Source organism: Camelus bactrianus, chromosome 7, assembly GCF_048773025.1.
Source record: "Camelus bactrianus isolate YW-2024 breed Bactrian camel chromosome 7, ASM4877302v1, whole genome shotgun sequence".
NCBI lineage: Eukaryota > Metazoa > Chordata > Mammalia > Artiodactyla > Camelidae > Camelus > Camelus bactrianus.
The window spans coordinates 66,777,507-66,805,188 of record NC_133545.1 but is presented as its reverse complement, the minus strand read 5'-3'; the positions used below and the strand labels follow the sequence as shown (position 1 = coordinate 66,805,188).

At 36.4% G+C, this 27,682-nt stretch overlaps 1 protein-coding gene across 18 annotated transcripts in view; it reads right to left on the bottom strand.

Moving 5' to 3' along the window:
* ELAPOR2 (endosome-lysosome associated apoptosis and autophagy regulator family member 2) overlaps positions 1 to 27,682 on the bottom strand; it is a 290,850-nt gene that overhangs the window by 59,229 nt on the left and 203,939 nt on the right. For 16 of the 18 annotated variants that reach the window (XM_045510431.2, XM_045510422.2, XM_074367547.1 and 13 more), the window contains 7 exons: positions 25,730 to 25,919; positions 24,399 to 24,495; positions 23,750 to 23,851; positions 13,784 to 13,910; positions 9,126 to 9,304; positions 7,975 to 8,140; positions 2,102 to 3,565 (listed from right to left, as the gene is read on the bottom strand). In XM_045510431.2, coding sequence (XP_045366387.1) covers positions 3,506 to 3,565; positions 7,975 to 8,140; positions 9,126 to 9,304; positions 13,784 to 13,910; positions 23,750 to 23,851; positions 24,399 to 24,495; positions 25,730 to 25,919 — 921 coding nt within the window. In that variant the 3' untranslated portion in view covers positions 2,102 to 3,505. Of the gene's footprint in view, positions 1 to 2,101; positions 3,566 to 7,974; positions 8,141 to 9,125; positions 9,305 to 13,783; positions 13,911 to 22,503; positions 22,643 to 23,749; positions 23,852 to 24,398; positions 24,496 to 25,729; positions 25,920 to 27,682 lie in introns of those variants that run through there. The other 2 variants (XR_012508246.1, XM_074367551.1) reach the window with 2 other exon arrangements.

Here is a 27,682-nt window from a genome sequence, read left to right as displayed (position 1 = left end):
GCAGAGTTAAGGAGCTGCAACAGAGATCACATGTCCTATAAAGCTGAAAATATTTACTATCTGACACAGTACAGAAAAATTTGCTGGCCTCTGACAGACAATTGCAATAGTAGTATCAATTAATTTTCAATTATTTGTCCCCATCTTTTACTTATTTTATTATGATCCTAAAATGAACTCAGCTGAAAATATTAAAAAAAAAAAAAATCCAGCAAGAGTGTAATCTCTGGCTGGTTATTGTGAAAGTGAACTCCATTTTAGTGTCCAAGGAATAAGTCAGATGTTGGGATTTTTTTTAAGTTTATTCCCCTTGAGACCTTTTCTTTAGAGCAACCTTCATTTAGGACCTGGGTATATAAACCTGAGATAATGTTCTTGGTTACTGTAAAATAGATGTGAGGCTATATAAGTCCTCTTACATAGAGAAGAAGTTCTACTCTACATATCTTTTGTGTAAAAAGGTAGATATGAGCAATATACTGACTTTAAACTTGCCAATAAAATCATCTTCCTACCCCAATTCCCAGGAAATTGATTTTCATGAGGAGGAGATAAATGATCTGCATATTAGCCTCCCATTAGGAATGCCCATGAGCTACAGGAAGTAGTTCTACTGATAGACATCAGATGACAGTTGACCAGATTTGTCTTCAAGAACTAGAGTCCGTCAATGACCAACCACCTGGGAACCTAGAGACCCCAGATGGTAAATGTAAATGACTAGACCCAAGCAATTGTTCCATACAACCATTTAAACCACCCGTTCTCCTTGGGAAGAGTATAATGACAAAGATCTACACCAAAATACTATGGAACATTTGTAATCCTAGAAAGGACCTGATTACTAGTAATCAAAGAGGGGAAAAGTCAACAAGAGTAAAATTCAATCTTCTAAATCAAGTGAACACATATCCAATTGCTCAACATTGTTAAATAGCATGATATAATTTATCCATAGAAGACACCATCTCACTCAGTGGAAAACTGATTTAAATATGTTTTGACAGAGTGCTAAGAGATACTACAGGTGACAGTTGACTTAATGGAGTATTTAAGGCTTCCAAACTACTTTTAGAAAAATAACAAACAACTTCTTCTACCACTTGTCGAATGTCAATTAAAAGTCATTAGAAATATGATTCATCTGTTTAAGCCATTCAACATTCCACTGAGCTATGCAAAGGCAAGACATAAAATTAGAGTTTTATAGTCAGGATTGGTCTGAATATTTTCCTCATACTTTTCTTTCTGCCATACTTCTTCAGTGCTTGGAATAAAATGACAAACCACTGGGATCCAAAGGAAAAAGTCGGCTTTTTCCAAAAATGGGACTAAGCTGACAAAATCTACTTAATATCTAAAATTAGAAATAAAATAAATAAATCCTTCAATACTAACTACATTTTCAGAGAGTTCATTAAAATTTAAGGAATTTTTGACATGTCAGAGATTTTAGTCCAGTGACAAGAGAAGAAAGAAGCTACCTGGGATCAAATCCCAATTATCTCTATAGTTTGAAACATACACGTTGAGCACAGCAAAGATGGAGAGAGAGGTGACAGGTGACTTGTGGAAACATCCCAACTCCATCCAGTCTGTACAACTCTGCCAGGGTTCCTCTGAAAGGGTGCGAAAGGGTACATTTCAAATGTATTTTCATTCTTCTGCTTAAATTTTGATCAAGATAGGGAAAGGCTCATCAGCACTGCTGGCAGGATAAAAGTGAGCAATGCCAAAATAATTTCTTCGTTAAGATAAAATTCAAGAAATTAAACATCGAAGAGGTCTACGTTACGCAATGCCCTCCCTCAATTTCACAACAAACAATAAAATAATGGCAACCTCACCTATACTAATGAATCCCACAGTAGTGATGTATACAAAACAATAATTCAACAGTAACAGAATGGTCCAGTGTTTCACTCACCAGCCAAATGAACTCAATTATTTATTTTTCTCCCATTTTCCACAAAACTAAAGACATCACCTGCTGAATCAAAAGTTAGAAGTCATATCTCATTGAAAGACTTGGGGCAAAACATTCAACAAACCCTGCCCATATGCCCTGCCTGTCTCAGCCAATCACCAGTCATTTAAAAAATATGGATTAAGATCCACAAAGATCACTGTTTATTGGAAACAAACCAGAGCACCTTCAATTACCAATGGCCAGGAAACTCCCCTCTCTCCCAGTTCTAAAACAATTAAGTTTTACACAAAATTGGTCAAACCCAGCTTCATTCAAACTTCTTTCAATAAATAATATTCAATTATGCAAATACTAATATAACCTGTCTGTCACAGGAAATATCACAATTATCTGGAACACTTTTGAGTAAGAACACTTATTTCGTAACTACTTACGGTACAACCACATTCTTAGTATGAACACAGTTAAACGCAATTTTCTGAAGTTAAGTTCCTGCCTTACTAATATAAAAAGAAAACTTCCATGGAAGCCACAATCCTTAAAGTCTTTAGCAGAAAAATAACCATACAAACCCTGATGCTTTACAAAGGGCAAATGTCCCACTGCTTTTTTCTGAAGACCATGAAATTATCCCAATACTTTTATATGGTCATCTGTACTTATACACAAGCCATCCCACTTTCTTCTCATGATTTTGCAAGTGATTTGATAAACAAGCTTTCCCAATCATTCTATATTATACTTCAAGTATTGCATAAATGGTTTCAAGCCATTTGACTTCTGTGATACTGTTAACTTATTTGAATTAATGTAAAGTGTAGTGTAGGCTTCTCCTTTCCCCCTCCTTTTTATTTTTTTTTCAAGAATCCCACTTTCAGTCAAGCCCTTCTTACCAGATCCAACAAGGATGGAATTTCAAAGGCGATTACAAATTTAGATAACCAAGCACATGCTGTCTCTTCATAAAAAAATCACTGCTTACTTAGGCTTCTGAAATCAAGAAGGATACCCTATGGAAAAATGAAAAATCTATTGTCTTTCTTTGTTCACCATTTTTAATAGAAAAGATGTTTTAAGGTCTGTAAGGAAAATAAATAATGGGAAAAATAACTGTACCTTAAAAATTTTTTTTTCAAATCTTCCCCAAAATATAAACGGAACAAAGACATAAACGGGATTACAATGCATATGCTCACATCTGCCCTCCAAACACACTTTTTATGGAGAAGTTATAAAGAAGAAAAGTTACCCATTAATACATGGCATGCATCAGCAGTGCGCTGGTGGGCTTAAACTTGGTTTTGAGTTATGTGTATATACAGATAAATCTCTTCCTGAGTTGAGCTTCGTCTTCAGTTGAGACCCAAACCATCTGCTTTCCTATTTTTGGCAAGATACTTGACCACGTGATAAGGCAATCAAACACTTCAACCTCCTTCCCTTTTCAGCGGCACGGCCCTCCTCTGTGACATCACCAATGTGCCAGATATGAGGACAGGCTCTAAACTACAGTTCTGTAAAAACTAGAGAGCAAGTTTCTTTGTTCAGTAGTCTGAAGGCTATAGCACTGTCTTTTCATATATTTGGAGATCTTGAGGATTTCAGTTGAACAGATTCAAAATGGTCTTCTTTTTCCTATAGAAAAAAAATATTAAAACAAAATCAACTCACTAAAATTTCAGTAAGATTTTAGGATCTTATGTGTCCAGAGTAAGTTTTGGCAATCATTTTAATCCATGTATCTGCCACTTGTAATTAGGATTTTTACATTTACATTTACAGGAGGGTGGCAGACATAACACAGATAGCATGCCCACCCTGAAGGATGCTTTTGATGCCCAGGATATAAGACACACAATCCAAAACAGAAGCAAATACCAAAAGATGATTCTTGTGAAGAAATCACTGAGGCCCTTTCTAAGGGGACATCTGATCTATAAGGGGAAATAGATGATCTATCCATGCAAATTGTAGACAAAGTAGAACTGACAGTCAACTAAATATTCTCGAGATAACATAGGCTAAATAACAGTGAAAAAAAAGGACAGCAGAAATAAAGGGATTATCAATCAGACATTAAACCATTCGAGTTCACTGATATGTTTTAGGAACATCTTCAGGGTAGGTGCCTACTAAAGATATTAAAAACGAGTCATCTCAGATAATAAATCAACATTTAATGCCAATACATGATTTGGCATTTGTTACAAAATATATTCAAAAAGTAGCCTCTTAAGATAGACTATTCTTCTTCAAAGGAGAAAAAGAGAAGAGATGAGATTTCTCCCAACGTTCTCATTGTTAGACTTGGACAAAGCTTTCTGAAAACTGCTGGAATGTGCTGCGGTTGGGGGGCGGGCTACGCTATTGAAGTGAATGAAGATGAAGAGAACGAGGATTCCTTTAAAAATGAAGGAAATAGGAAGCAGATCAGTCCTGGGTGCAAATGGTTGTGGGTCTAAAGCAGAGAAGTGAAACAAGAAATAGACACCGAGTATCTGTCCGGAAGAATAAGGTTGCTTTTATATCTCCTCTCATTTGGGTGGAGAAGTTCAAGACTTTAGATAAAAGTTTAGAGCTACACAGTCAGGATTATAGGGGAAAAAAAAAAATCACAGCGTGAACGTGATACAATTCCTGCCACCAGGAAGTCCCAGTCAGTCAGTGGTGTGAACTGCACACACTTGTATGTATAGATCCCACTCTATCAGCCATAGAAGCAAAATGTGAACACAGAGGACATGGCAGCTAAAGCCCTAGGAAGCTAAGGGTTTCCAGTATTTTACTTTAAATATTACCGTGAGGATAACCAACAGGTCTCTGCTTCCCCTCCCCATGGAACATGCTGAATCACATCTTCTCAAATCAAAGCCACAAAAATCTCCACTCTCCTTTCTAGATCATGGCTAATACCCTACAGCTCTTTCCTGTAATAACAGTATGAGCTTCCTGATGGCAGGCATTTTGTATCCCCTAAAGTCTAGCCCTGTTCCTACTACACATTGGTGATTATTAAATTGAATTATCATTGGTTATTCCAAAAAAATTAAGGCTGGTAAACGTGAGACTTGAGGCAAGCTCTCCTAGAGCCAGTGAGTTGGGACTGAGATCTACAGGTTGTCCTCCCAGGACTTGTCATCTCTGCAGAGGCAGGGAAATGGGATCTGTTGGTGTTCACACTGTGATTATTTTCCTATAATCCTGACCATGTAGCCATTCCCACTGCCATCAGTCGATTATTCCATGGAGTGGCCAGACACCACCCAGTCTGCAGCATGGACAAACAGGAAAAGTTGAACCAACTGCCCTCAAGCAGTCTCTCCAAAGACAAAGAGACACAATGGTTTGAGGTGAATTGGGTACTGTAAGGTTTACAAGCCAGCAGAGAGGTCACAGGCACCATCAACCAGTGCTGCCTAACTAAATAGGTTCCATTTGGGGTCCCCAACCATCGTAAATAATAGTTTCTTTCCAGAGGCACCATGTGCAACCTAGGGTGTACTTCTTGTGTAGAAACCAGGCATTAATTTCTCTCCCCAAAATAGTGTGGCTTGTATTTGAACCCCAGGAGTGATCATAAATGGTCATAATTCAACTGTTTATGGAAACACCCTCGATAGATCACGTAGCCCTTAGACAACTGCAAAGATCTTTTCAAAATAACTCTCCGTGGTTACTCAGATGAGGTTCCTGGAGGAACAACTGACTTGTTATTCATACTTACACTATGGGTAGTTATTCAATTAGAAAAGACAGGACAAAATTTGTCTCTGACTTTAGCTGAAGTAATGAATGACACCACTTCAGCCCCTGAAGGAATTCAGGTCAACATTAACCCACTGTCTATACACTGTTAGGAACAATATAATTGCCCTAAATATCCTCCTTGAGGCCCAAGACCAAGTCTGTGCAATCACTGAAATACTCTGTTGGACCCAGATTGTCTTGCTGGACTGTCATCATCCTAAATCAAAAGGATAATGACCACCTGGCTGAGTGCGCTGCTCACCAAGTCCCCCTACTGTGGCCTAGGTAGACAACAGTGGGAGATACACTGGGTCTTGGTAAATTTTTGAAAATACCTTTTATCCTTTTCCATCTGAATCTTCTAGAGGAAAGATCTCAATACCAGTGGAAAGGTCTCAGGCTGAGTGGAAAGGGCAATGGAGGGACTTAAAGAGAAAGCCACCTAACTTCCTAAGGTGGACCCTGATGATTCACGGAGTTTGTTCAGCTGTTTGGGCCTGGGACCGTGGTATGATTGAGGTCAGTAATACAGGTTGGTCTGATCTTGCTGTTTAGTGTCTTGTTGGTAGTAGATTTATTTAGGTGCTTTATGATGCAAATTGACCCGATATGATTCCAGCCTTAGCTAGTCAGATTAATCAGAGTGGTCAGAGGAGTGGTGTACTAATGGGAAAATTTACCAGAAGCCAAGATGGTGCAGAAAGGAGGACTGGATTTTGTTGGGAGACAATTCCCCATGGTTCTCTTGCATTTCTGCACAACTTACAAGAGAGACACTGATTACCCTTTGTTCTGGACTACCTTTTCAAAGTTCTTTGTATAGAAAGCAGCCTTTGAAGATAGAAATATCGACTCCTTCCAGAACAAAGGGCAGGCTTGCTTACAGTCTTGGAAATAGTGTTTCCATCTGGAGCAATGAACAGGCATGCTACCTGTCGAGTACAATAACAACAATATCTCCCTTTGGAATAAAGGACGGAGATGCTTACCGCCCATCCCAAAAGATAAAGGTTCCCAAAGTTTAAGGTTCCTTTCTGGTAACGCAGCCCACTGTGTGTACAAGAGTCATCTGTTCCATATAGCCCTGTAGGAAGTGAGGCTTTGGAACTGGTATAAATGCTGATGTTCTGGTTAGTGCTTCTGCTGTGAGTGTCAAACTGTCCTTTGTCTCTGACCGGAAGTCTCATGTCTCCTAAGGTATTCATCAAACCATGGCAGGCTCACTTGTCAGCTTGCAAGCAGGGTAAAATCTAGAGCTTGACAATCACTGTACATTCATGATTCCATAGCAATAGTATCCTTCCAAACCACCACACTGAGAAAAATTAATCATTAGTGTAAGGGGAATAGGGCTTATTCATTTTATTTTTAAATACTTCCCTGTTACATATTTATGTGCCTAAATTAGGAAATGATTGCTAAAACACTCTCAGTAAATACAATCTTTTGCCACTTGTACTTCCTGCTGAAAATCCTTTGAAATGAATTTTCTCTCTTCTGTTTCATTTTGGTTTTATTCCTGAGTAGGTAAACTGGTAATTTCTCATCTTTTAAGTCAATGGTGAAGAATGTCAATAAAATGTTTACAAATAATATTTAGGGTTTCATGTTCTCTGTTTGGATACAGTAATCATTTCAAAGCCGGCAAATGTGATGGCATCTCAGAAGGTAATATCTCAACATTTAATATAACTTTCATTTTTCCTATATGAAACAATCTTGTTGTAAAATAAAGTATAAATGAATATGAGAACTTTTATTTACCTAAACTTTTTGGATTTTAATATTACAATATATTATCTTTGTGAAAATTCAAATGTTACAAAAATGTATTACTGCAAAGACTAAAGACATCCATTCAATCAAAACTCCCCAAAAGCAGCTACTGTTAGTGGTTCCCCACTCAAACACCAGCAATAGAAATGAGACCATCTGTTGTGTTGTTTATACTTTATCTTGGACCTACTGAGGTATCAATACACTTAGCTACCTCAATCTTTAACAGCTGCACAGGTGCACAGTGATTCCATTATTTTGATATATGGAAATTTCTTATCTAACTCCTTACTGATGGGATTTAAGGCTGTTTCTACTTGGGTTAACCCACAAAAACAATGCCACAGTGAATATTTTTGTATTTACATCCTTACGTACCTTTTAGAGTATTTCTGTTGAATAAATACCCACAGAAATATAGACATGCTGAATGAGAGGGCTTGTGTGAATGCTGCTGTTAGGTTAATATGGCCCTTTATTTATAAATGCACGGTAATACCAGGTTAAAATTCTGCTCTCACCTTTGTTGCCAAGGATTTGAGTTTTCGCAGTAGCGACTGTTTATTGGAGTATACAACTTCCTCTTCATTATCTTCTCCTTCCATGATAGCACAACTGTCTGCAGCTGGGAGTTCACACTCTTTTGAGTTAGTTGTCATTACTAATTTGGAATATTTGTACTCCAGTCTAAGCGGTGGTAAATAAATAAATAGATAGAAAAAGTGACTGTTTAATGTAACTTAATACTTATTTGGGGTGGTCATACACCAGCTAATTAAATTGTCTTGTAGTACAGTTACTCCACCAACAATTCCCCTCACTCACAGCCATAGCACCACATGTTTTCACTTATGTACATCTACACACAAATCTTTTCCAGAATTTCAGAGAATCAGTGTAATATGGTTAACTCTATCACTTATTTAATACACTGACTAAATTGTTCAATTATGATGAACTGTTGGAAAACAAAGAGAAAATTTGAGGTCTGGATTCATTTTCTTAATTTACACATACTTGAAGACTAATTCACTAGGCAGTTTTCAAAACTTTAGTTTGGAAGAATGAGAATATTATAGAGGCAAGTATTTGGTCCTTACTTTTTCTCTAAATCACTTGTTCCTTTCTACTCCCCATCCCTGCTATTACAACTGTCTCTAGAAAATACAAAAGAGAACGTCCACAGCCTCATTTTAAAAGAGCCAAAGCACATAACTTATTAATATACCATCAGAGGTTAGGTTCAGTATTTAACTTCAGATTCTTGAAGTCCTGGAGTATGTAAGTGATACTTGCCTGTACACCTGGTCTGTTTCTTTGCAAATATCTACTCACAAGGAATTGAAAAAGAAAAGGCGGGCAAGAAGGCAGCAAGTTGTCATGAAAAGAAAAAGACACAAGGAGAGAATCTGCCTTGCGTTCTCAGCTCTGTAGCCTGAAGCCTCTTTTCTTTGTTCTATAACAAATGGGCCTAATTCAATTATCTCTAATGTTCTCTGATCTCTGTTGTCAGAACAATCACCTCCATTTGCTTTCTTTAAGTCCTTCCCTGTAACTCCTTCACTAGGAGAAATTTCTTGTGTCTCTGAGAGAAACTGTTGGGTATAATGATTAAGTCTAAAATTTTCACAACAAAAGAGATCCTTCAGTTCCTATAACAGAGGTTACTTACTTCTGATTCTTTTTCCAGAAGTAGCAAGTGAGGGCCACCAGCAAAACGGCTGTAAAAGCGCCCACACCTGCTCCCACTTTTAGCCAAAAGTCAACTGTTTCGCAGGTTGATAACTTTTTCTCAGGCAGAGAAATTCCTTTAATGCACCATTTAGGTTCATTCCATACATACAAGGTTTCCTTTGGAAAACAAAAACACAAACACAGATGACATGAGAAATGAGGTTTAGAAGGAGAGAGGCTTTGCTGACCCTTTCTTCACAGTAGGCAGAGAGGATTATTCAGCTTTCATCTAACAGAAGCTCCAGAAAGAGATGGAGAAGAGTGAGATTAAGGAGATGAATGAAAAGGCCAAAAAAAAAAAAAAAAAAAAAAGAGAGAGAGAGAGAATTTTCAGACCAGAAGGTTTGCTATATGCTGAAGAGGTTGTTGAATAAAAATGATTCCATCTGGATATCTCATTTGAGCTATTTTCCCCAGACTTCTGATGATCCCTGACTTCTTAATCATGTTTTTAAATAAATGCTTAGGTTGTTTAATATAACTAATTGGAATAGGTTTCACCCACTCATCATGTAGGTCCATGTCCCCCAAAAGCCTCTCGCCTGAGTGGAAGAGCAGACCTTGGACCCAGGACACAGAGGTGCACCATGACTGGCAGGCATGCAGGCTGCACCCCCTTCTCCAGGCCAAAATCAGCAGGGTGTTATTCCTGGTCACCACCACCCACATGAGGTACTTACTCTCATCCTCCCAATTTGGGGGGGGGGCAATATTTTCAAACATTGCAACCAACAAATGAAGAGTACTGGGTCTCAACCAGCATTTTTTAAAAATAAACAGATCAAATAAAACAGATCAGAAACCAAAATCAGAGTACAGTGCATGGTTCCCTAAATATTTCAGCATATACAGTGGGCAGAGGCAATCTGCATGATGATTATACCCACTGACATTAAATGACATGAGGCATTACATTTTTTGTTCCTTGTGTCTTATTAAATTTTCTGGTGAATTGTGGTCACTTTATCAACACCCTACCAGAAGCGTAACACTATAATGTTTTATTTCATACACACACAAACACACACACACTTTTACAGTCAGTCTTCAAGTGAATGATGTACAGGAGAATCCTATTTAAAATAATCCTACTTTACTTTGAGGAAAAGTTTCAACCAAGATAAGAACTTTCAACATATTTTTTAGAAAGGCCGTTAGCCGTTGAAAAAATTTTTGCGTAACATTTTCATTAAACTTAGTGTGAAAAAACCATTTTTAAAATGGCTCACATGATTTTTATACAAAAGATGAGGTGAGAAATGAGGAGGCATGAGCAAGTTGGACAGCTGCCTCTCTACGTGGAAATAACGACAATAAAGAGGAAAATGTGAGCTGTAGTCGGCAAACACTGACTTCATCGGAAGGGCATTCCAACAAGAAAAAAAAAAAAAAAGAAAAAACACTGGGAAAGAGTTTATATGGTTGTATCAAATGCGCCAATGAAAATGGCAAGCGCTCATGTCCAATAAACATCTCAGAAATGAGCCATTAAAACCTCAAAATTATTCAGGCATGTACTTCTAAAGCCAGAATTCTTAAGTTATCAATAAGCCCCTCAAATTGTTTACAAAAAAAAAAAAAAAAATCAAGCTGTTGGCAGAATTTTTTAGTCATTAAGCAACTTGGTTGTTCTATAAATTTCTTAGTCATCCGATTAAATTAGGAAGCTTTATCCCCTAATCATTAAGTCACATGTCACTGGCAAATAAGAAAGCAGCTGACACTGCAGCAGAAAAATGTGTTCTTCTAGCATCAGGGATACTTTGTGGACAGGGTGAGATCAATTTGATGATAAAGGTAAAAACGTTCCTCTTAGTGATAACACAGTATCTCCTCAAATCTTTACTACTGTATAACATTTAGAAGGAACACTTAATACGTACTTAGAACCTGGTATAGATTTTTGAGATCCAATTTGATAAGAGCACTTTTATCACAAGTCATGTAGCTCTTTTCGTTTCTATCAGCTCTATGTGGAAGACTAGTTGTGTGTAAATTTAACTTCAAGCACATCAGGGTTAGATGCCTTTACAGAATTGGGAATGCGGGACTCAGTCAATATAGAGTGAAAAATTGTAAAGGATAGAGAGGCAATAGGATAGAAACACAGCAAATTTATTAAAAATTAAAAGATATCCATCACTATATTTTGCAATCATTGTTTTTTTCTATCATAAGGCTTTGGCATCCCAAGAAATCAACCCTTGTTGATTACGTTCATGGACATAATGGAAAAGGCAGGGAAAGTTGTCACTTGTGTTACAGAAAGCTCACTGAAGAGCAGACTTTTTGAAATATTTTATTCAGAGATTGGAGGTGAGCAGACTGCATCAAACCCATTTGTTTGTTACCGCAATGAAATACACAAGAAAGGACATTCATATTTTTCTAGTTAAAGCTCAATTTCATTTGGCAAATATTTTCAAAACTAACATCTAACAGAAGGGCATGTTTAACTGATTTTGGTATTTCTCAAATTAAGTTTGGAACCATAGCAGGGAAGTTTATACCTCAACATGTAAAATACGACAGAGTGTTCCACAAGATATTATTCTTAAAGCAAAAATAAACATTTAAAAAGCATCACCTCACAACTGTCTGTTGCTAACATTCTTCTAAGATATTGAACAGAGGTTCTTTAATGACGGCAGTTTGAATGAGATAAAACTAGAGAAACTGTTGCCACCAGACTGTCTTAAACTTCTAATCATTACTTCCAGAACAGAAATGTTAAATATTAAAGTCTTTGGATAAAAGGTCATTTTGCTTTGCAAAACTCCTAAGTTAAACTTGGTGGCCAAAGAAGGGAATGCATCTTTTGTTTTTCATTTACTCTAAAAAAATTATTGTAATATATAGTTTATCATAATTTTAGAGAAAAGGTACAGATGAATTTTCACTGTGAAGCATAAAAAGTGTATCATTATTATTACAAGGATTAAAAAAATTTTTTTTGCAAGGCTAGAATTTTCATCCCTGACCCACTTAAAAATTGAAAAGAAACCAGCTCCACAGTGCCTTAGATGTGTAAGCAGCACCGTCTCTCAGAGCTCTAGGCTGGAATGAGCTACCTACGGGTAAGCACACTTACTGAACTTAAACACCTTCTAATTTTCACTTTAATGTCTTCTACTTGGGGACTTTTCTATTTTGTATCAATTAATAAAAACTCATTTTATATTATTATGCCTATATTTTATCATAAAATATGAAAATAAGTACCGTTTCATAAAACAATTTTATTTTTAGGCATATCTCTGTGTCTGAGTTTGTGTCTGTGTACTAGGCTTGATGTACAACGTATTTCTTACTACAGGTTCACTGTCCTTCAAGTTTGAAAAATAGGTTTGTTTTTTTTTTCCTTAGAGGTGGACACTACTACTTCCAAATATGCTAAATGTACAAGACTGGGTGGGGGCATTCGGATTTCCTCTCACATTTTTGCCCTTCAACTTGCCAACTAGAAGCTCTTTTTAAGACTTCTCTGGACAGAACGGCTCCTCCTCTCTGTTCCCCTTATACAGTCAACATTCGAGCATGTTCCTCCACTCCATGATGACCCAAAAGTCAGTACGATCCCATCCACCATCTAGATCTCAGAAATCCCATTGGAATCTCTGATCCCCACTCTCCAACAGGGTCCCAGCCACTGGTGCTGATTTATTGTCTCATCTGTGCTTCTTTAGTGTCATTTCAATGGACTGCAGGACAGTAAGGTGGTGAGTCAGTCATCTTGAAGGAGGAAAAGTTTGTGTTTTTATATGGTACTAGTCAAAGCTGGTGCAGTGAAGTAAGCACTCTCAAACACCACTAGCAGAACAAATTGGACAACCCAAGCAATTCAGTAGTAAGTATCAAGAACCTTAAAAATGTCTATCTTCTTGAATCCAATTAATCTCTTTCTGTTTATAAACTCCAAGGAAATAATCAAATGTCCAACAAAGATGTTCATGACAGAGTTATTTACAAAAAGATGGTTTTCAACTTTTTTTCTTAAATATACAACAGGGGAATTAGTCGATCTCAAATTGTATACATAATAAAACATTTGTTAGTAATTAAAAGTATATTTTAAAAATGTAATGACAAGGGAAATACAGTAAATGTAAAAAGGGAACAAAAGATACAGAGAGTAGGACCCCAACTTTCTTTTAAAAAACAAAGAAGCAAACAAATGATTGCAGAGAAAATACAGAATAAGATCTTGGTTTATACTTATGTATCTCCTTTACTCTCTAGATATCTTCTTGTGAAGTCAACTATACCATCCTCATCTTAATTATACCCATAACTACACTATATAAGTCACACCTTGCTTTAATCATATCATTTCTTTATAATCTGGGTAAATATATACATAGTCTACAACTCCCTTGCTACAATTACTTTTCCCAATTCCAGTACACAGCTTCAGCTACCTCAGCATATGGGAGTTTAGCTATCAAACTTGATTTTAAATACATATTAATACCACATCAGGTTAAATATAACCTTTAGCCATGCTACTGAATCTAAGTTTCTATAATGTAAGTGACGCTGGACAAAGCAATTACACCTTCAGTGACACAGGTCTACTCAGAGAGGTTTGCCCCTTACCTGAAATCCTCTCTTACAGGCTCCCTCAATCTCATGAAAGTCATGTTCTGTGCACAGAGGGCAAGCTTCAGCACTCTCCCAGAGGAAATAGAACGTACATCCATCACAGGTGCCTGCTGGACACTTGCTGAAAGAAAACATGAAAAACAACAAAAACAACAACTTTCATAACACATTTAATTGCATTCAATTAACAGTTGAGTGCACACTGCACACTGGGAAGCAAGGTGTGGGTGCTGAGGAAACACATGAAAAATAATCTAAAGGCGACAAAACCACAAGGAGATACTACTTTGCACCTACCAGGATGGCTAGCATCAAAAAGACAGCTAATATCAGGTGTTGTGAGGATGTGGGGAAACTGGAATCCTCAACACCTCTGATGGGAATACAAAATGGTGCAGCTTTGGAAGAATCTGGCAGTTCCTTACACAATTAAAGAGAATTACCATATGATCCACCAATGCAATTTCTAGGTAAATACCCAAGAGAAATGAAAATACCATGTCCACACAAAAACTGGTATATGAATGTTCATAACAGCATTTTTCATAATATCCAAAAGGTGGAAACAACCTAAATGTCCATCAACAGATAAAAAAATGTGGTATATCCACACAATGAAATATCACTCAGCCATTAACAGGAATCCAGTACTGATACATGCCCCAAATTACATGAACCTCAGAAATAGTATGCTGAGTGAACGAACCCAATCAAAAACAGCAAGATCCTACTGAATAGCATGGGGAACTAACTATATTCAATACCTTGTAATAGCCTAGAATGAAAAAGAATATGAAAATATATTGAATCACTATGTTATACACTAGAAATTAACACAACACTGTAAACCAACTATACTTCAATTTTTTAAAAGTCCATACACAACGTTATTTAGATGAAAGTCCATAATAGGGAACTCCACATAAACAGAAAGTAGTGTAATGGTTGTCTTGGGCTATGGAGGGGGCTAAAGTACAGGGAAGTAATAGCTAAAGGGTATGGGGTTTCTTTGTGGGCTGACGAAAATGTTCTAGAGTTTACTATGGTGATGGTTGCATCTACCTAAATAATATACAATGACCACTGAGCTGTCTGCTTTAAATGAGTGAACTGTAATGGTATGTGAATTATATCTCTATAAAACTATTTTCTTTTAATTTAAAGGAGAAATAGGCACAGATAATGACCCCCCCCCCAAAAAAAACCTCCAGTAGTTTCTGGCTGGAAGTGATGCCTAAGCCAAGTCTAGAATATTCTAGGAGTTAGATGGAACAGAAGAGAAGAAAGCAAGGGAATTCTTGCCAGAGAGAGGAAACAGTAGATGAAATTACCAGAGGTCACTGTCACTGGAGCTTCAAGAGCAAGGCCATGAGTGAGCACTGGGCACAGAGGCATTAGACGGTGAAAGTTGTTATGATTTCTGTCTGAGGTAATATACACAGGTGAGGTGCTTTAGGGAACAGAATGACAAACAGGACCATGATGTCCACAGAGGATGGGAGAAAGACATGAGAACAAAATTGTCTAATGTGAAAAAACCACCATCAGGCCAACACACAGCTCAGTGACGTAACTGATTTCACGATCCTGAGTTTCCTCAGCCTGAGGATGACTTCGTTCATGGTGTGGATACCCTCATCACTCGGTGATAATGGGTGGGGCTTAGACAAAGGTGCAGAATTGCACTGAACCAAACACCAAGCAGAGCCTGAATGGAGACTTTTTGAAATTTCTCCTTTCTGATGAATGGGCCTATTATGTTAACTTTGCCTCTTTCATTTTAGGGACAGATAAACACAATATAGTTCAAAAATTAACTTGCTGTTACTTCATACAGAATCCTTACTGATTGAAGCAAGAAGCTATTTGGAAAGATTCTAATGGGAATGGCTGTTCTGTTCATGAATTCATTAAAGTTAGGGGAATATTATTCCCTTAACTTGTCTACTGCACTTCCCCTCAGTCAAGCCATGTAAACACAGGGCATTGCCCTGAAAATCTCCTTCAAACCTTAGCTGGTGCCGACTACAGGTGTCCTGCAACAATTAAGAGCAAAATGATAGATATACAATAATAGAATAAAAAAAAAACCCTTTGAAGTTTTAATTTTAAATGTCTGATGAGAATGTCCAAAACTCATTTTCAGTCTACCAGAAAGGTAAAATTCCATACTATTAGTTAACTAAATATATTCTAAGGTGCCCTGATAGGAACTCTAAAAAAAAATCTACATGCCTGAAAACTGATGCATTTTTACATGTCTGTCTTTCCAAAGTGTCTGTGTGCTGTACACTAAGTAGACATGGGCAGGATGTAAATAAAAGCAACATTCTTTATGACACGCTTCAGAAACAGGGACCCAGGACTGTCAGAGTATAGAACAATGGTCAAAAGTGACTCTTTGGAAGAATGACTTGACTCTCTTACCCACCTTAATTACTCTATTTGTAAAAAGGTGAGTACATTCAGACTAAGAAACAAAATGATTTTTTTAAGGAAAGTACAATTGATGAAAACTATACCACTTAAAATATTATTCCCACTTTCCATCTTTCAGATCAGGCAAAGCAACTCAAAATTGCTCTTTTCAAAAAAATTGGGTAACCAATTAGAAAAATTCCTCAAGAACACAATTATTATTTGCACAACAGTGATTTGCAACTTCCAAAGTAATAACACTTTTCTGATCATTTAGCAAAATTACCAATAGGCTTTCCTACTCAAATTTCTCCTCCTCGAATTGCTATTTTATCTTTTCAACACAGAAAAGTTGTTTATCTTGGGAAAATGAAAGTGTAAGTCTGCTACAGTTTGAGAAGAAAGAACTCATTGAAAAAAAAAAAAAGAGAAAATTAAAGTTGCAAAAGGCTTTAGAAAGAAGACTTGGATTACAATTCTAACTGGACTTTCAAATGACCAACCGGACTTTCAACTCACTGTGTTTTTCCTTAAGTGACTCAACCTCTCTCCTTACCATCGCAGTTTTGTAATGTGTCAAAAGCAGAATATCTACTGCACTGATTTCATAAGGTAGTTATGAAAGATAAAATGAGAGAACAATTTGGGAAAGTTTAAAGCACTGCAAAATATAAAAGACTATTAATAAGGTACATCACTTTGTAAAGAACTAGTAGAACCAGAGAAAGGGGAAAAAAAAATCAAGATATTGATATAATTTATAAACCTGCCATTAGGTGTCAAAATACTACAATGATTCAATGCTTTTCCTTGGTAGACTTCACTTTTTAAAAGAAACTCTTAGGTTAAAAGCAGTTTAGTTTAGATTCAGTTCTTTATTTCTTTTAATTCAATGAATCATTTAAAATGTGGAACATTCAAATGTGATTCTTTGTTATAAACATAATTTCCACATGTTTGAATCAGGCCTTCCCTGGGAACCAACAAGGATGTATGAAGCAGTGATCATTTCAATATGCTTATGGATATAATAAAAATAGAAAAAAGATGTAAGAGAGAAAAGCGTTAAGACAGATATGTACTTTATTGCCAGGTATGTGAAATCTCTTTCCCTTTGATGACCTGTGTCACCCTGATCTTTACCCCTCCCAAACAGCTTTTCAGAGGTGTTGATAATTGTGCTTCTGCATAACTTTCAAGCTACACGATCACCATAGAAACCAACGAGTACGTGTTTAAAGAAATGAGATAAAGTCATGGATAGCAGGGGCTTGGAGGGTAGAGTTCTACACGTTGGCCAGATGTGCTGTGAATTCTAGGTTAAGAAACCACTACAGATTCAAAGGACAACCAGTTAAACATTAATTTGGTTTTACTGAGAAATACGTAACAGGCTTTCCAGTTTCCTTATTTTGCTTCTGATGTTGCCTTATCAATCAAGGTGGCACTAGCAATGTGTAAGAATTCAGACGAGTATTTTTTTTTTTCCAGAAAGTTATGTCTTGGATTCTAAAATGGAATACCTTTCCTGGGAGGAGTAACTGGATTGAATCATCTTACCTAAAGCAGGACCTACCTGGTTCATATTACGAATTAATGGAGTAGAATATTGTGTTCTTATGAACTATTATCACCTAATATTCAACCTATTATCAACCTATTATTATTGTTGAGATAATTGACAAATCTGTGTAAAATTGTTTTGCCTAAACTTCATTCAAAATCCAAAGTTAAGACAAATTTATCTACACTGTCAGTACATTTCCAACCCTTCTGGAGTTAGTCTCAGGAGGCAGGTGGGAAAGGCCACAGTCTTGTGGGCCCAGAACATTTATCATTTGGTGTCAGTGTACTATTGTGCTGAGCTTTTTCATGTGGGGGCCTTTGTGGGTTTCTTGGGGTTCCACGGTCTCAGGGTATTCAGACTGGCATCCTCTGGCAAGGGCTTTGCTCTCTGACCTCCTGGAGACTCCCTTCCACATTGGAATCTCAGGAAGCTCAGCTTTTCTCTGCTAAGGATAGCTTTTCATTGGTAGAAACCCTTCCAGTGTCAGGTCCATATAATGCCACTGCATCTTGATCTAATTTTGTTTGCCCTAAGGCTGAAGAGCATAAATCACTTATGATAGAGTTTGAAAACAAGGTATTTTGACCTAGAGGTCTTAGATCCAGAGATATAAAATTTTACCAGTCTCCTGCAAAAGCTTCCCTTTCTAAAGGTTCTATCTTGGGTTAATTACCAAAGGCAGCATCTGATAAAGACCTAGACAAACATTAACTGACACCCCTGGTCCTTTTTACTTACAGACTCTATGTCTTCTTCAGTGAAATAAAAATGTGTCAAAGTTTTTACATCCTTAATTCAAACTTGATCCTAAAACTTTACGAATGTTCTGTGATATTTTTATACCACTTCTTAAGGTTACTCACTAGTTTTTGAATTGTACAGTTTTAACAATTCTCTATTAGAGTTTTTCCATTTCTTTTTTTTCCAGTTAGAACAAAATTAACTTACAAAAAGGTAGGGAAACTGATATATGGTAGATTCTATCTTCAGTCTTGAGATTCAACATTTTAGGATACATCTGGATATTGGTTCCTTATCATAAACTTTTTTTATTGACACACAATCAATTTACAATATTATGTTAGTTTCAGATGTACAACAAAGTGATTAAATATTTTATAGATTATACTCCATTTAAAGTTACTATAAAATATTGGTTATATTCCCTTGTTGCACAATATATCTTTGTAGCTTATTTATTTTATACATAGTAGTTTGTACCTCTTAATCCCTCTTTCCCTGTCTTGTCTCTCCCCATTTCCCTTTCCCCGCTGATAGCTACTAGTTTGTTCTCTATATCTGTGAATCTGTTTCTTTGTTATATTCACTAGTTTCTTTTATTTTTAAATTCCACATACAAGTGATATCATACAATATTTGATTTTCTCTGGCTTATTTCACTAAGCATAACACTTTCCAGGTCCATTCATGTTGTTGCATATAGCAAAATTTCATTCTTTTTATGGCTGAATAGTATTCCATTATACATTGTGTAAAAGCTTTTAAGTTTAACTAGGTTCCACTTGTTTATTTTTCCTTTTATTTCCTTTGCCTGAGAAGACAGATCCAAAAAAAAAGTTGCTACAATTTATGTCAAAGAATGTTCTGCCTATCTATTCTTTTTTTCCACAGTGTGTCAATTTTTAATGTACAGCACAATGTCCCAGTCATGCATATACATAAATATACTCATTTTCACGTTTGGCTATCTTTTCTTCTAGGAATTTCCTGCCTTACATTTAGGTCTTTAATCCATTTTGAGTTTATTTTTTGTATATGATGTGAGAAAATGTTCTAATTTCATTCTTTTATATGTAGCTGTTCAGTTGTCCCACCATGACTTATTGAAGAGACTGTCTTTCCTCCACTGTATATTCTTGCCTCCTTTGTCATAAATTGATTGACCATAAATGTGTGGGTTTATTTCTGGGCTTTCTAATCTGTTCCACTGAGATATGTGTCTGTTTTTGTGACAGTACCACACTGTTTTGATTACTGTAGCTCTGTAGTATAGTCTAAAGTAAGGACGCATGATACTTCACCTTTTCTTTTTTTTCTTAAGACAGCTTTGGCAATATGGGGTCTTTTGTGGTTCCATAGAAAATTTTAAATTATTTGTTCTACTTCTGTGGAAAAAAATATCATAGGTATTTTTAAAAATAGGAATTGCATTAAACCTATAAATTCCTTTGGGTATTATGGATAGTTTAACAATATTAATTCTTCTAATTCATGAACACAATGTCCTTCCATTTCTTTGTATCATCTTCAATCTCCATCAATGTTTTATAGTTTTCAAAGTAAAGGCCTTTCACCTCTGTGGTTAAGTTTAATCGTAGGTGATTTTGATGTGATTTTTAAAGGGATTATTTTCTTGCTTTCTCTTTCTAGTAGTTTGTTATTTTGTGAGAAACAATCTTCCCAGAGGCTACACCTATAATGAAAATGAATTTGGAATTTGAAGGAAGTTTTTGCAATATAATTTTGGACTTACTTATAAACTACCCAAGCAGTTAAATGTAGTCATAAGTTGTCAGAGAGGATTATGGTTTTCCTCCAACTTATAACATTAATAAATAAGACCCTGTCTGAGGTAAGACCAGTTATTTAAAAGAAGGCACCAATAACTTGTAGATCAGTTGAGTTGTCCCACAGATAAATGTGCTATTTACCTCTGCTTAGTGTGCTTCTTTGCAAATCTCTGCCTATGACGAATTGAGGGGAAATGACAAGATGAAAGATGGCATGAAAAGAACAACAGACACAGTCAGGAAGTCATTCCATCTTGACTGCCACTCTACAGCTATGCGACCTGGGTCCTCAGTGTTTCCTACTATGTCAAGTAAATGGGTTTGATTCAAGGATCTCTAATGTGGTATGACATCTTTATTATCAGAGTAAATATGATTCCTTCTGTCTATTTTCTAATAAGGCTTTTTAATAATCTTTCCACTAAGAAATTTCTTATGTTTTTGAAAGGGCACTTAGGACACAATGCTCAGGTCTAAATTTTCCTAATGAAAAGGGAATCTTCAATTCCTCTAATGATGTAGGATCATGATTAGAGGGTTGGAAAGCCTTTTAGGCAGAAGCTGGGGAGGCATCTATTTAGGGATATTAGTGGTCTATTGTGTTAGCAATTTATCCTTTGGCCAAGGTACAAACTACACTAGATAATCTCAAAAGTCCACTCTAGCTCTCAGATTTAATCTGCCAGACATCATGCTGTTAAGTTTTTATCAAAAATGTCTCACACCCTCCAGTCACTTTGTGGAATTAGAAACCAACTGCATTTGCCACCCAAACAGACAGGCTGGAGTTTCCAACTGCAGATTACTGAGTGGCCCAGAATATTTGCTGCTGCCTCTACATTGCATGTAAGGTGCAGAGAACACACTTTTACCCTTTCTCCTTCCCATTTGCTTTCTGTTAGGACATTCTCATTTTCCCAAGACTAGGGGTCTTCTGACATTTTCCCAGGTCACCAAGACATAGAGCCCCAGCCAACATTACTACTGCTGAAGTCGCCTTTGCCTGGTTTGTCAAGATTCTTGGCCAAGAGAGAATTCCAGGGGATAGCAACCCTTCTGAATTGCCAAAGTCTGGCTATTGTGACTTCTTGGTCAGTACATGAGATTTCTCCAGGCAATTGCCTGGTTAGCACCTTCCTCTCTCCAGGAGAATTTAAAGCTCAAAAAAAAAAAGCAAATTAAGTCCTCTTCAAAAGTAGCCTAAATAATCTGGCTCTGTTAACATTTCTTTACTGTTATTGGAAAATCTTTATTCAGCCCTACAGCTAAAAAAAAAAAAAAAATTCTAATTATTTCAGGACAAGCAGCTGTTTCTCATGTTCTGATCCTAGAGCTCCCCCTCGTGCCCAGATGGGAAATTGATTCAAGGAAGAACTAAGGGTTAGCACATTTAGATTGTGAGGTTCAAGCAGTGCACTCGAGCAGCTGGTCCTTAAACTTTAGTGTGCATTTTAACTATATATAAAACTGTATCACAATACGGGTGAAGGAATACAACCTGTAAACCAGGACCTTTTCAGAAAACTGAAATGCAAAACAAAGCGTGAGAATCTGTCTCAGAGGAAAAAAAAAAAGCCAAATCTCCAAAATGGAGGTTAAAACCAATGGTTCTCAAATTTTAATATGCATAAGAATCGCCTTGTGTTTTTATGAACATTTTTATGCTGAACATTCAGAGATTCTCTGGATTTTAGGGAAAGACTAAAAATCAAATTTAAAATAGACACCCGAAGGTGTTCTGCAGCAGCTGGTCTTGACAAACCCTGGCAAAGACAGTCAAGTTCCCCAAGTGGGAAAAAGCTGCTGGAGGTCAAAGGAGAAACTTAACTGTTCCTCTCCTCACAAGGAAAAGAATCAGTTTCCAGATTCCATCATTTAACATCACGAGGCTATTTTTTTCTTATTACGTGGAAATATCAGAACCCACTGTGGGAGAGTCAGAGTGACACATTTTTCTAAAGGACAGACCTAGTCTTTAGCATCATCTGCTTGAGTCAGATACCTGAAGGAGGCTTCGGAAGTCATCCAGGTCAACTTCTAGAGGCTAGACCCAGAGAGGTCAGGTGCTAGGCCCAGGAAAGGACCTCAGAAGTGCAACAGTAAATAGAACACGCATCTGAACTCAAAGCTCTATGGTGGGCTATCAGAGAACAATGAAGAGTCTCTGAACACACCTTCTCACAAAGCAAGCATGCTGTGCTGTCTTGACTCTAGCGTGGGTGCTGGCACAGGGATCTTTTACCACATGATGCCCTTGGGCACCAGGCTCCCTCTGTTTCATTCACTGATGTCTATCACCTTCTATTATGTACTGCTCTCATCACATTCTTCTCTCACCTTGAAAAGGTGAAAAGAAAAATTAATTCACAAATCTATGAGAACCAGAGAAACACAGTTGGTAAGAGTTGAGTGCTAATGTGCCCTTATGCCCAGAAATGAGCTCAAAATACTATGTTATCACTGTAATTATTTTCAAGATAGCCAAGTAATTGAAGCAATGCTTAGACCTGATTTCTAATCTTGATGTGACATAAGTGGGATAGTTTGAAATCTCTCAAAGGCTACTGTGAAACTATCAAAAACAAAATTAAGTCTATCCTTATCTTTTTAAACTTTTGCTAGCTTGATGGACAAAAAGTGGCAAATCAAATTATGATCCAAAGGTACCTTAGCCCTAAAAAGATTCAGAATAAATAATCTACATACTGAACAATGATTGATTATAAAAAATAAAAATCAGGAGACATTTAAGCTTCATTCAGATCATGAAAGCAGTATTTATTCAAGTTGACAGTTCTATAGTTCTGAGTCTATGAAACTGATTATTTTCTCCTACTGTTCCCACCCAAAGTGGCTGTATTAATCAGATCAAGACTATGGACAGTTGTTGCCTTGAAGACACTCAGGTAAATGAACTGTATTATGTAGTCTATTGGTCAGACTCTATATTGGTGATTTTGCCACCATGGATCAGGAAACTGAAGAGCCAGAAATGGATCTACCCTGATCCCTATCCCCTTATAAAAGAAACTATGGCTCAGAGGTTAGATAGTTTAATTTAGATCACCAGATAGTTATTTGCCGATGAAGAACTATAACCCAGGAAAGTTCTTAATTCAGCTCTCAAGGAAACTGAGGCTAGATAGTAAGAATAAATACAAGGATACATAGTATAGTTATATATTATTTAAATAATTTTCAAGAGAATTAGACACTTAGGCAAACAAGATGAGAATGTATCATTGAGGAGACTGGGAAGTGTTAAGATTGGCAAGGACCTATACCTCTTAACAGGCACCCAGCAGATCCATACAACAAAAATCGAGATTCTTTGTTCTCGTTCTGCCTTACATCTTTAGAGAACATGTTTTAAAATAGCAAGAGTCTGAAGTTTTATTCTCTAATAAATACAAATGTGGAAGAATCATATAGAAATAAGACTACCTAGGGACGGAAATCACTCCTGCTCCCGGTTTAGTAGGATTACACCTCATTTTCACAGCAGTTGATCGGCCATTAATGCAAGAGGTTGTAGTTGTAGAGGACCTATTTGAAGGCAAAGCAGATGTGACACAGATTATAAAGACAAAAATACCCTGTGCATAATTGCTCCAATGCTCTATTAATAAATGAAATAATATATCAAAGTTCACTAATTTAGAATTTTAATACACATGGAGTTCATTTACTTTCATTGCCTATGATAAGTTGACTATTCCCCAAGTAAAGAGATAAGCTATCATCAAAGGATTTAGTAAAGCTATTGTAATTATAATCAAAATTATAATCAAAAGAATTTTTAAGGAATTAGAGGTCATATCTACTTAAGCTGATGTTTTGATGTTTGAATTATAAATAATTACTGCCTAGACAATGAAGTAGTCTCTTTATTGACTAATTCAAAAGATTATATATATGAGAAAAATTTTATAATGCTCTCTAAATATTCCAAGTTTCCTATTTTTTTTACTAAGTCTTTCATTTAAGAACCAATTACTGATTATCTATTAAGTATAAGCTACTATACCAGGCACCCTGAAGTGACATCTTTATGATTAAAAAAATAGTTAAGAGAAGCAGCATGTTCACTTACTTATAAAAGAAATGCACATCTGGTATTTGGCTCGGTGAAACTGGGAACATATCTTCTTTTATATTAATATTTTGCAATGTGGTTTCAACTGTCACTCCTAGATGACAATAAAAAGAAACTATTAAGTAATATGGGAAAATTAGATTTATTTAGTCTCTGAATATCTGAATAGAAACTAGCTTTACTTTGATGCTGCCATTAATCGGAAATATTGTATTAAATTAATTCATTCTTGGTAAGAATAATAAACTTCACAGTTTCCAGAATAAAAAATAAAAAGATTCTACTCCCCAGCTTTGCAATTTTGTATAAGTCACTTTACTTTCTTGGTTCTTATGTCCTGAATCTGTAAAATGCATTCAATAATTTAGATAACCTTTAAAGTCTCTTCCAGTTCTAATCTAACATTAGAATTACCTTCTTGTGAGTTTTGTCAAATGAGCTGGGCTACTTTGCTAATGTAGGTTTTTTGTCCATATTTGACAAAATCGCAATTTTTGTGCCCTACTAATTTCCAGAAAATAACTCCAAAATTTGCTTAATCTAAAAGTAAGGTATTCCCTCCACTCCAGGCAAAAAGGGAGCAGAGCCAAAATGCAAGCAGGAACAGCAACCTTTGTTCTAACAGAGTTCTGACGCTGAGCACAAGCTCAGCAACTGTCCTTGGTGCTGAAAATTACAGTTAAATTCTTCGGCAGTCTATATCAATGGTTCTCAAATCTGGCTGCAGATTTGAGCCAGATTTGTTAAATTGCTAGATTATCATATAACTTGTTAGATCTCTAATCCCTACCCCAGAGACTTTAATGAACTTGATCCTTAAGAATTACTAATTAGGGACTTGAATTACTCTCAAAAGTTTCCTATACTTTCCAGACCGCAGGGATAGAAAGGGCAGATGGGGAATAACACTCATTCACTCTTGCTGCTTGTCACCAGCTTACTTCTAGTATGAGAAAAGATGATGAAAACTGGTAGCAGATACTATGAGTTAAGTTTATATTGTTTGTTTACTGTTTTTTTGTTCAGTATTTCTTTTGATTTTTTAAAATTATTTTGCCTTTTAAAGTCCTAGAGAATCTGATGAAAGGCAGACTCTCAAAAAACAATGTATCATACATGAGTTAATACATAAATTCGGAAGCTTCTTGTACTCACTGAGAATGATCAAAAAGATTTCACTTGCAGGGGCTTTTTAACCATGTTACAAAGTGATGATTTAGAATTACCTGCGGACTTTAACCATCTATGGTAAGCACCAATGCACGACAAGTTATCAGTACCACAGTTTTAGAATAAATGCATGCATATATGAACCAAATGAAGCTTACCTAAAAATGTATCTGCAAGAATGATGGATTGTGATGATAAGGCTGCTCGGAAACCCTTACTTTCAGAAGGGATAATAGTTGACTGGCATACAAATGCTCCTACCAAATTCGTGTAATCATCTGACCCTGCCACCATTTCCTTTACTGTAAAGTCTGTAATATTGTTGGTACAGAGAGCCATCTTCTTCCCCTAGAAAAATAAAGTCATAAAGAGGTTTTATTGAAGGTCAGTCTCTAACCTGGATCTCAGCTAGCCAGTAATTCTAGCAGAGCATGGGCTCTCTCTTCCCTGCAATTCTGATTTAACTGATCTCATATGGGGCCTGGGCACCAGCACTTTTAAAAAGCTCTTGAGGCAATTCCAGTGTTTAATCAGGGTTGAGAGTCACTGAAGTTATAATGAATACGGTAATTCAAGACTGTAAGGCTCCTGCCAACTACAAGCATCATCTGTGCTGGATGAAAGCCATCTAATTTAAGGAAATAAAAGTCATCTATGAAATCTTCAGTTCTTAGGATAACAATGCATACAAAGTGACCAGAAAACTGCTGGTGAATGTTTCAATACCAAGAAAAAAGACTTGCTCCTTCTCCTTCTGTATAGGCCATATGTGGCAGAAAAGTAATGTCAAGGCTGAAAAAGAAAACATAAAAGTCTAGGACAACATCTAAACTCTATAGAGTTACTACAAGTGTCTTTATTTACCTACTCTTAGACTCTGTGATGTGTATCTGCTCAACTAGACAGTAAGTTAAAGGGAGTAAAGGAGTTTAGTGTTTTAATCATTTAAAGGATAGTTGGAAGACACAATTTAGGAAAATCGGAGGACTTTAAACATTGTATGTTTAAATAAACTGCAGTCCCACTGCAAAGGACTATAACTTCCTCTATAATTTCTACGAAGAAATGTATAAAGAAAAACAAACACTATTTCATTGGTCTTAGATGTAGTGTGCACAGATGGGCATAAAGAAAAGAGATTTCTCTTTCTTAATGCAGCTAGCAATTCTAACCTATAAAATTTTCTCTCTTCACCAAGCCCACTCAACAACAATGCAGGTGGCAACATATTTTTACCAAGCTTGAATTAAATTGTTGACACCATAAGAGAGAAACAAGGAAAAAGAGCAGAGAGAAACTACTAGGGAAAGGAAGAGGAAAATGACAGTAAAAGGAAAGGAATGAGAAGAAAGAGGAAAGAAAGAGAAGGAAGACGAAAGAGAAGATCAAAGACAGTGGGAATACAGGCGTAAGACTGCGAAGTGTGATGTATAATGGAATTAATTTTATTCACTGCTTTATGCAGTATTTAACACAACAGGTGTTTGATATGTATGTATTTACTGAGTGAACTGAGTGACTAATCAATTGAGGGAGTGTGTTGGATCAACACATATAAAATCAGGACAGGACAAACGCCATATCACACGGAATGTACTGATCTTTTTGTCTGAAAACTTCATCAGATCTCTTTTTACTTCCTTTGTACAAAGTTTGGCATAGCATCTGATAATGAAGACCACTGGAAATACAGGAGTTAAGATGGAAAGAGACATAGAGGAAATGCCTTATTATTATTTTTCACCTTTGCTAATGGTGAATGCATACATCCCAACCCCAACCTTGTATGCCCACAAAACTACTGGACACATAGTCCTGTAACTTTCCCATTACCAGCATCAATTAAGGCTCTGCTTCTTCCCAAAGAAAATAAAATCCCATTATTTATTTATTAGCAGAGGGTACCTGCTCAACTGGTATTTGTCCCCTGCTTTCTTTTTCTTTTTGGACAAACTTCCTCCTGAAAGTCTTTTCTTTTTCAAACACAAAACTGAGGATATAAACAACAGTAAAAAACTTTCTCAAACTATAACTTCCTGCCTTAAAAAAAATTGGTGGGATTGACAAGCTTGGCCCATTTTTACAAAAATGAAAGATCTTCAAAGCCCTTG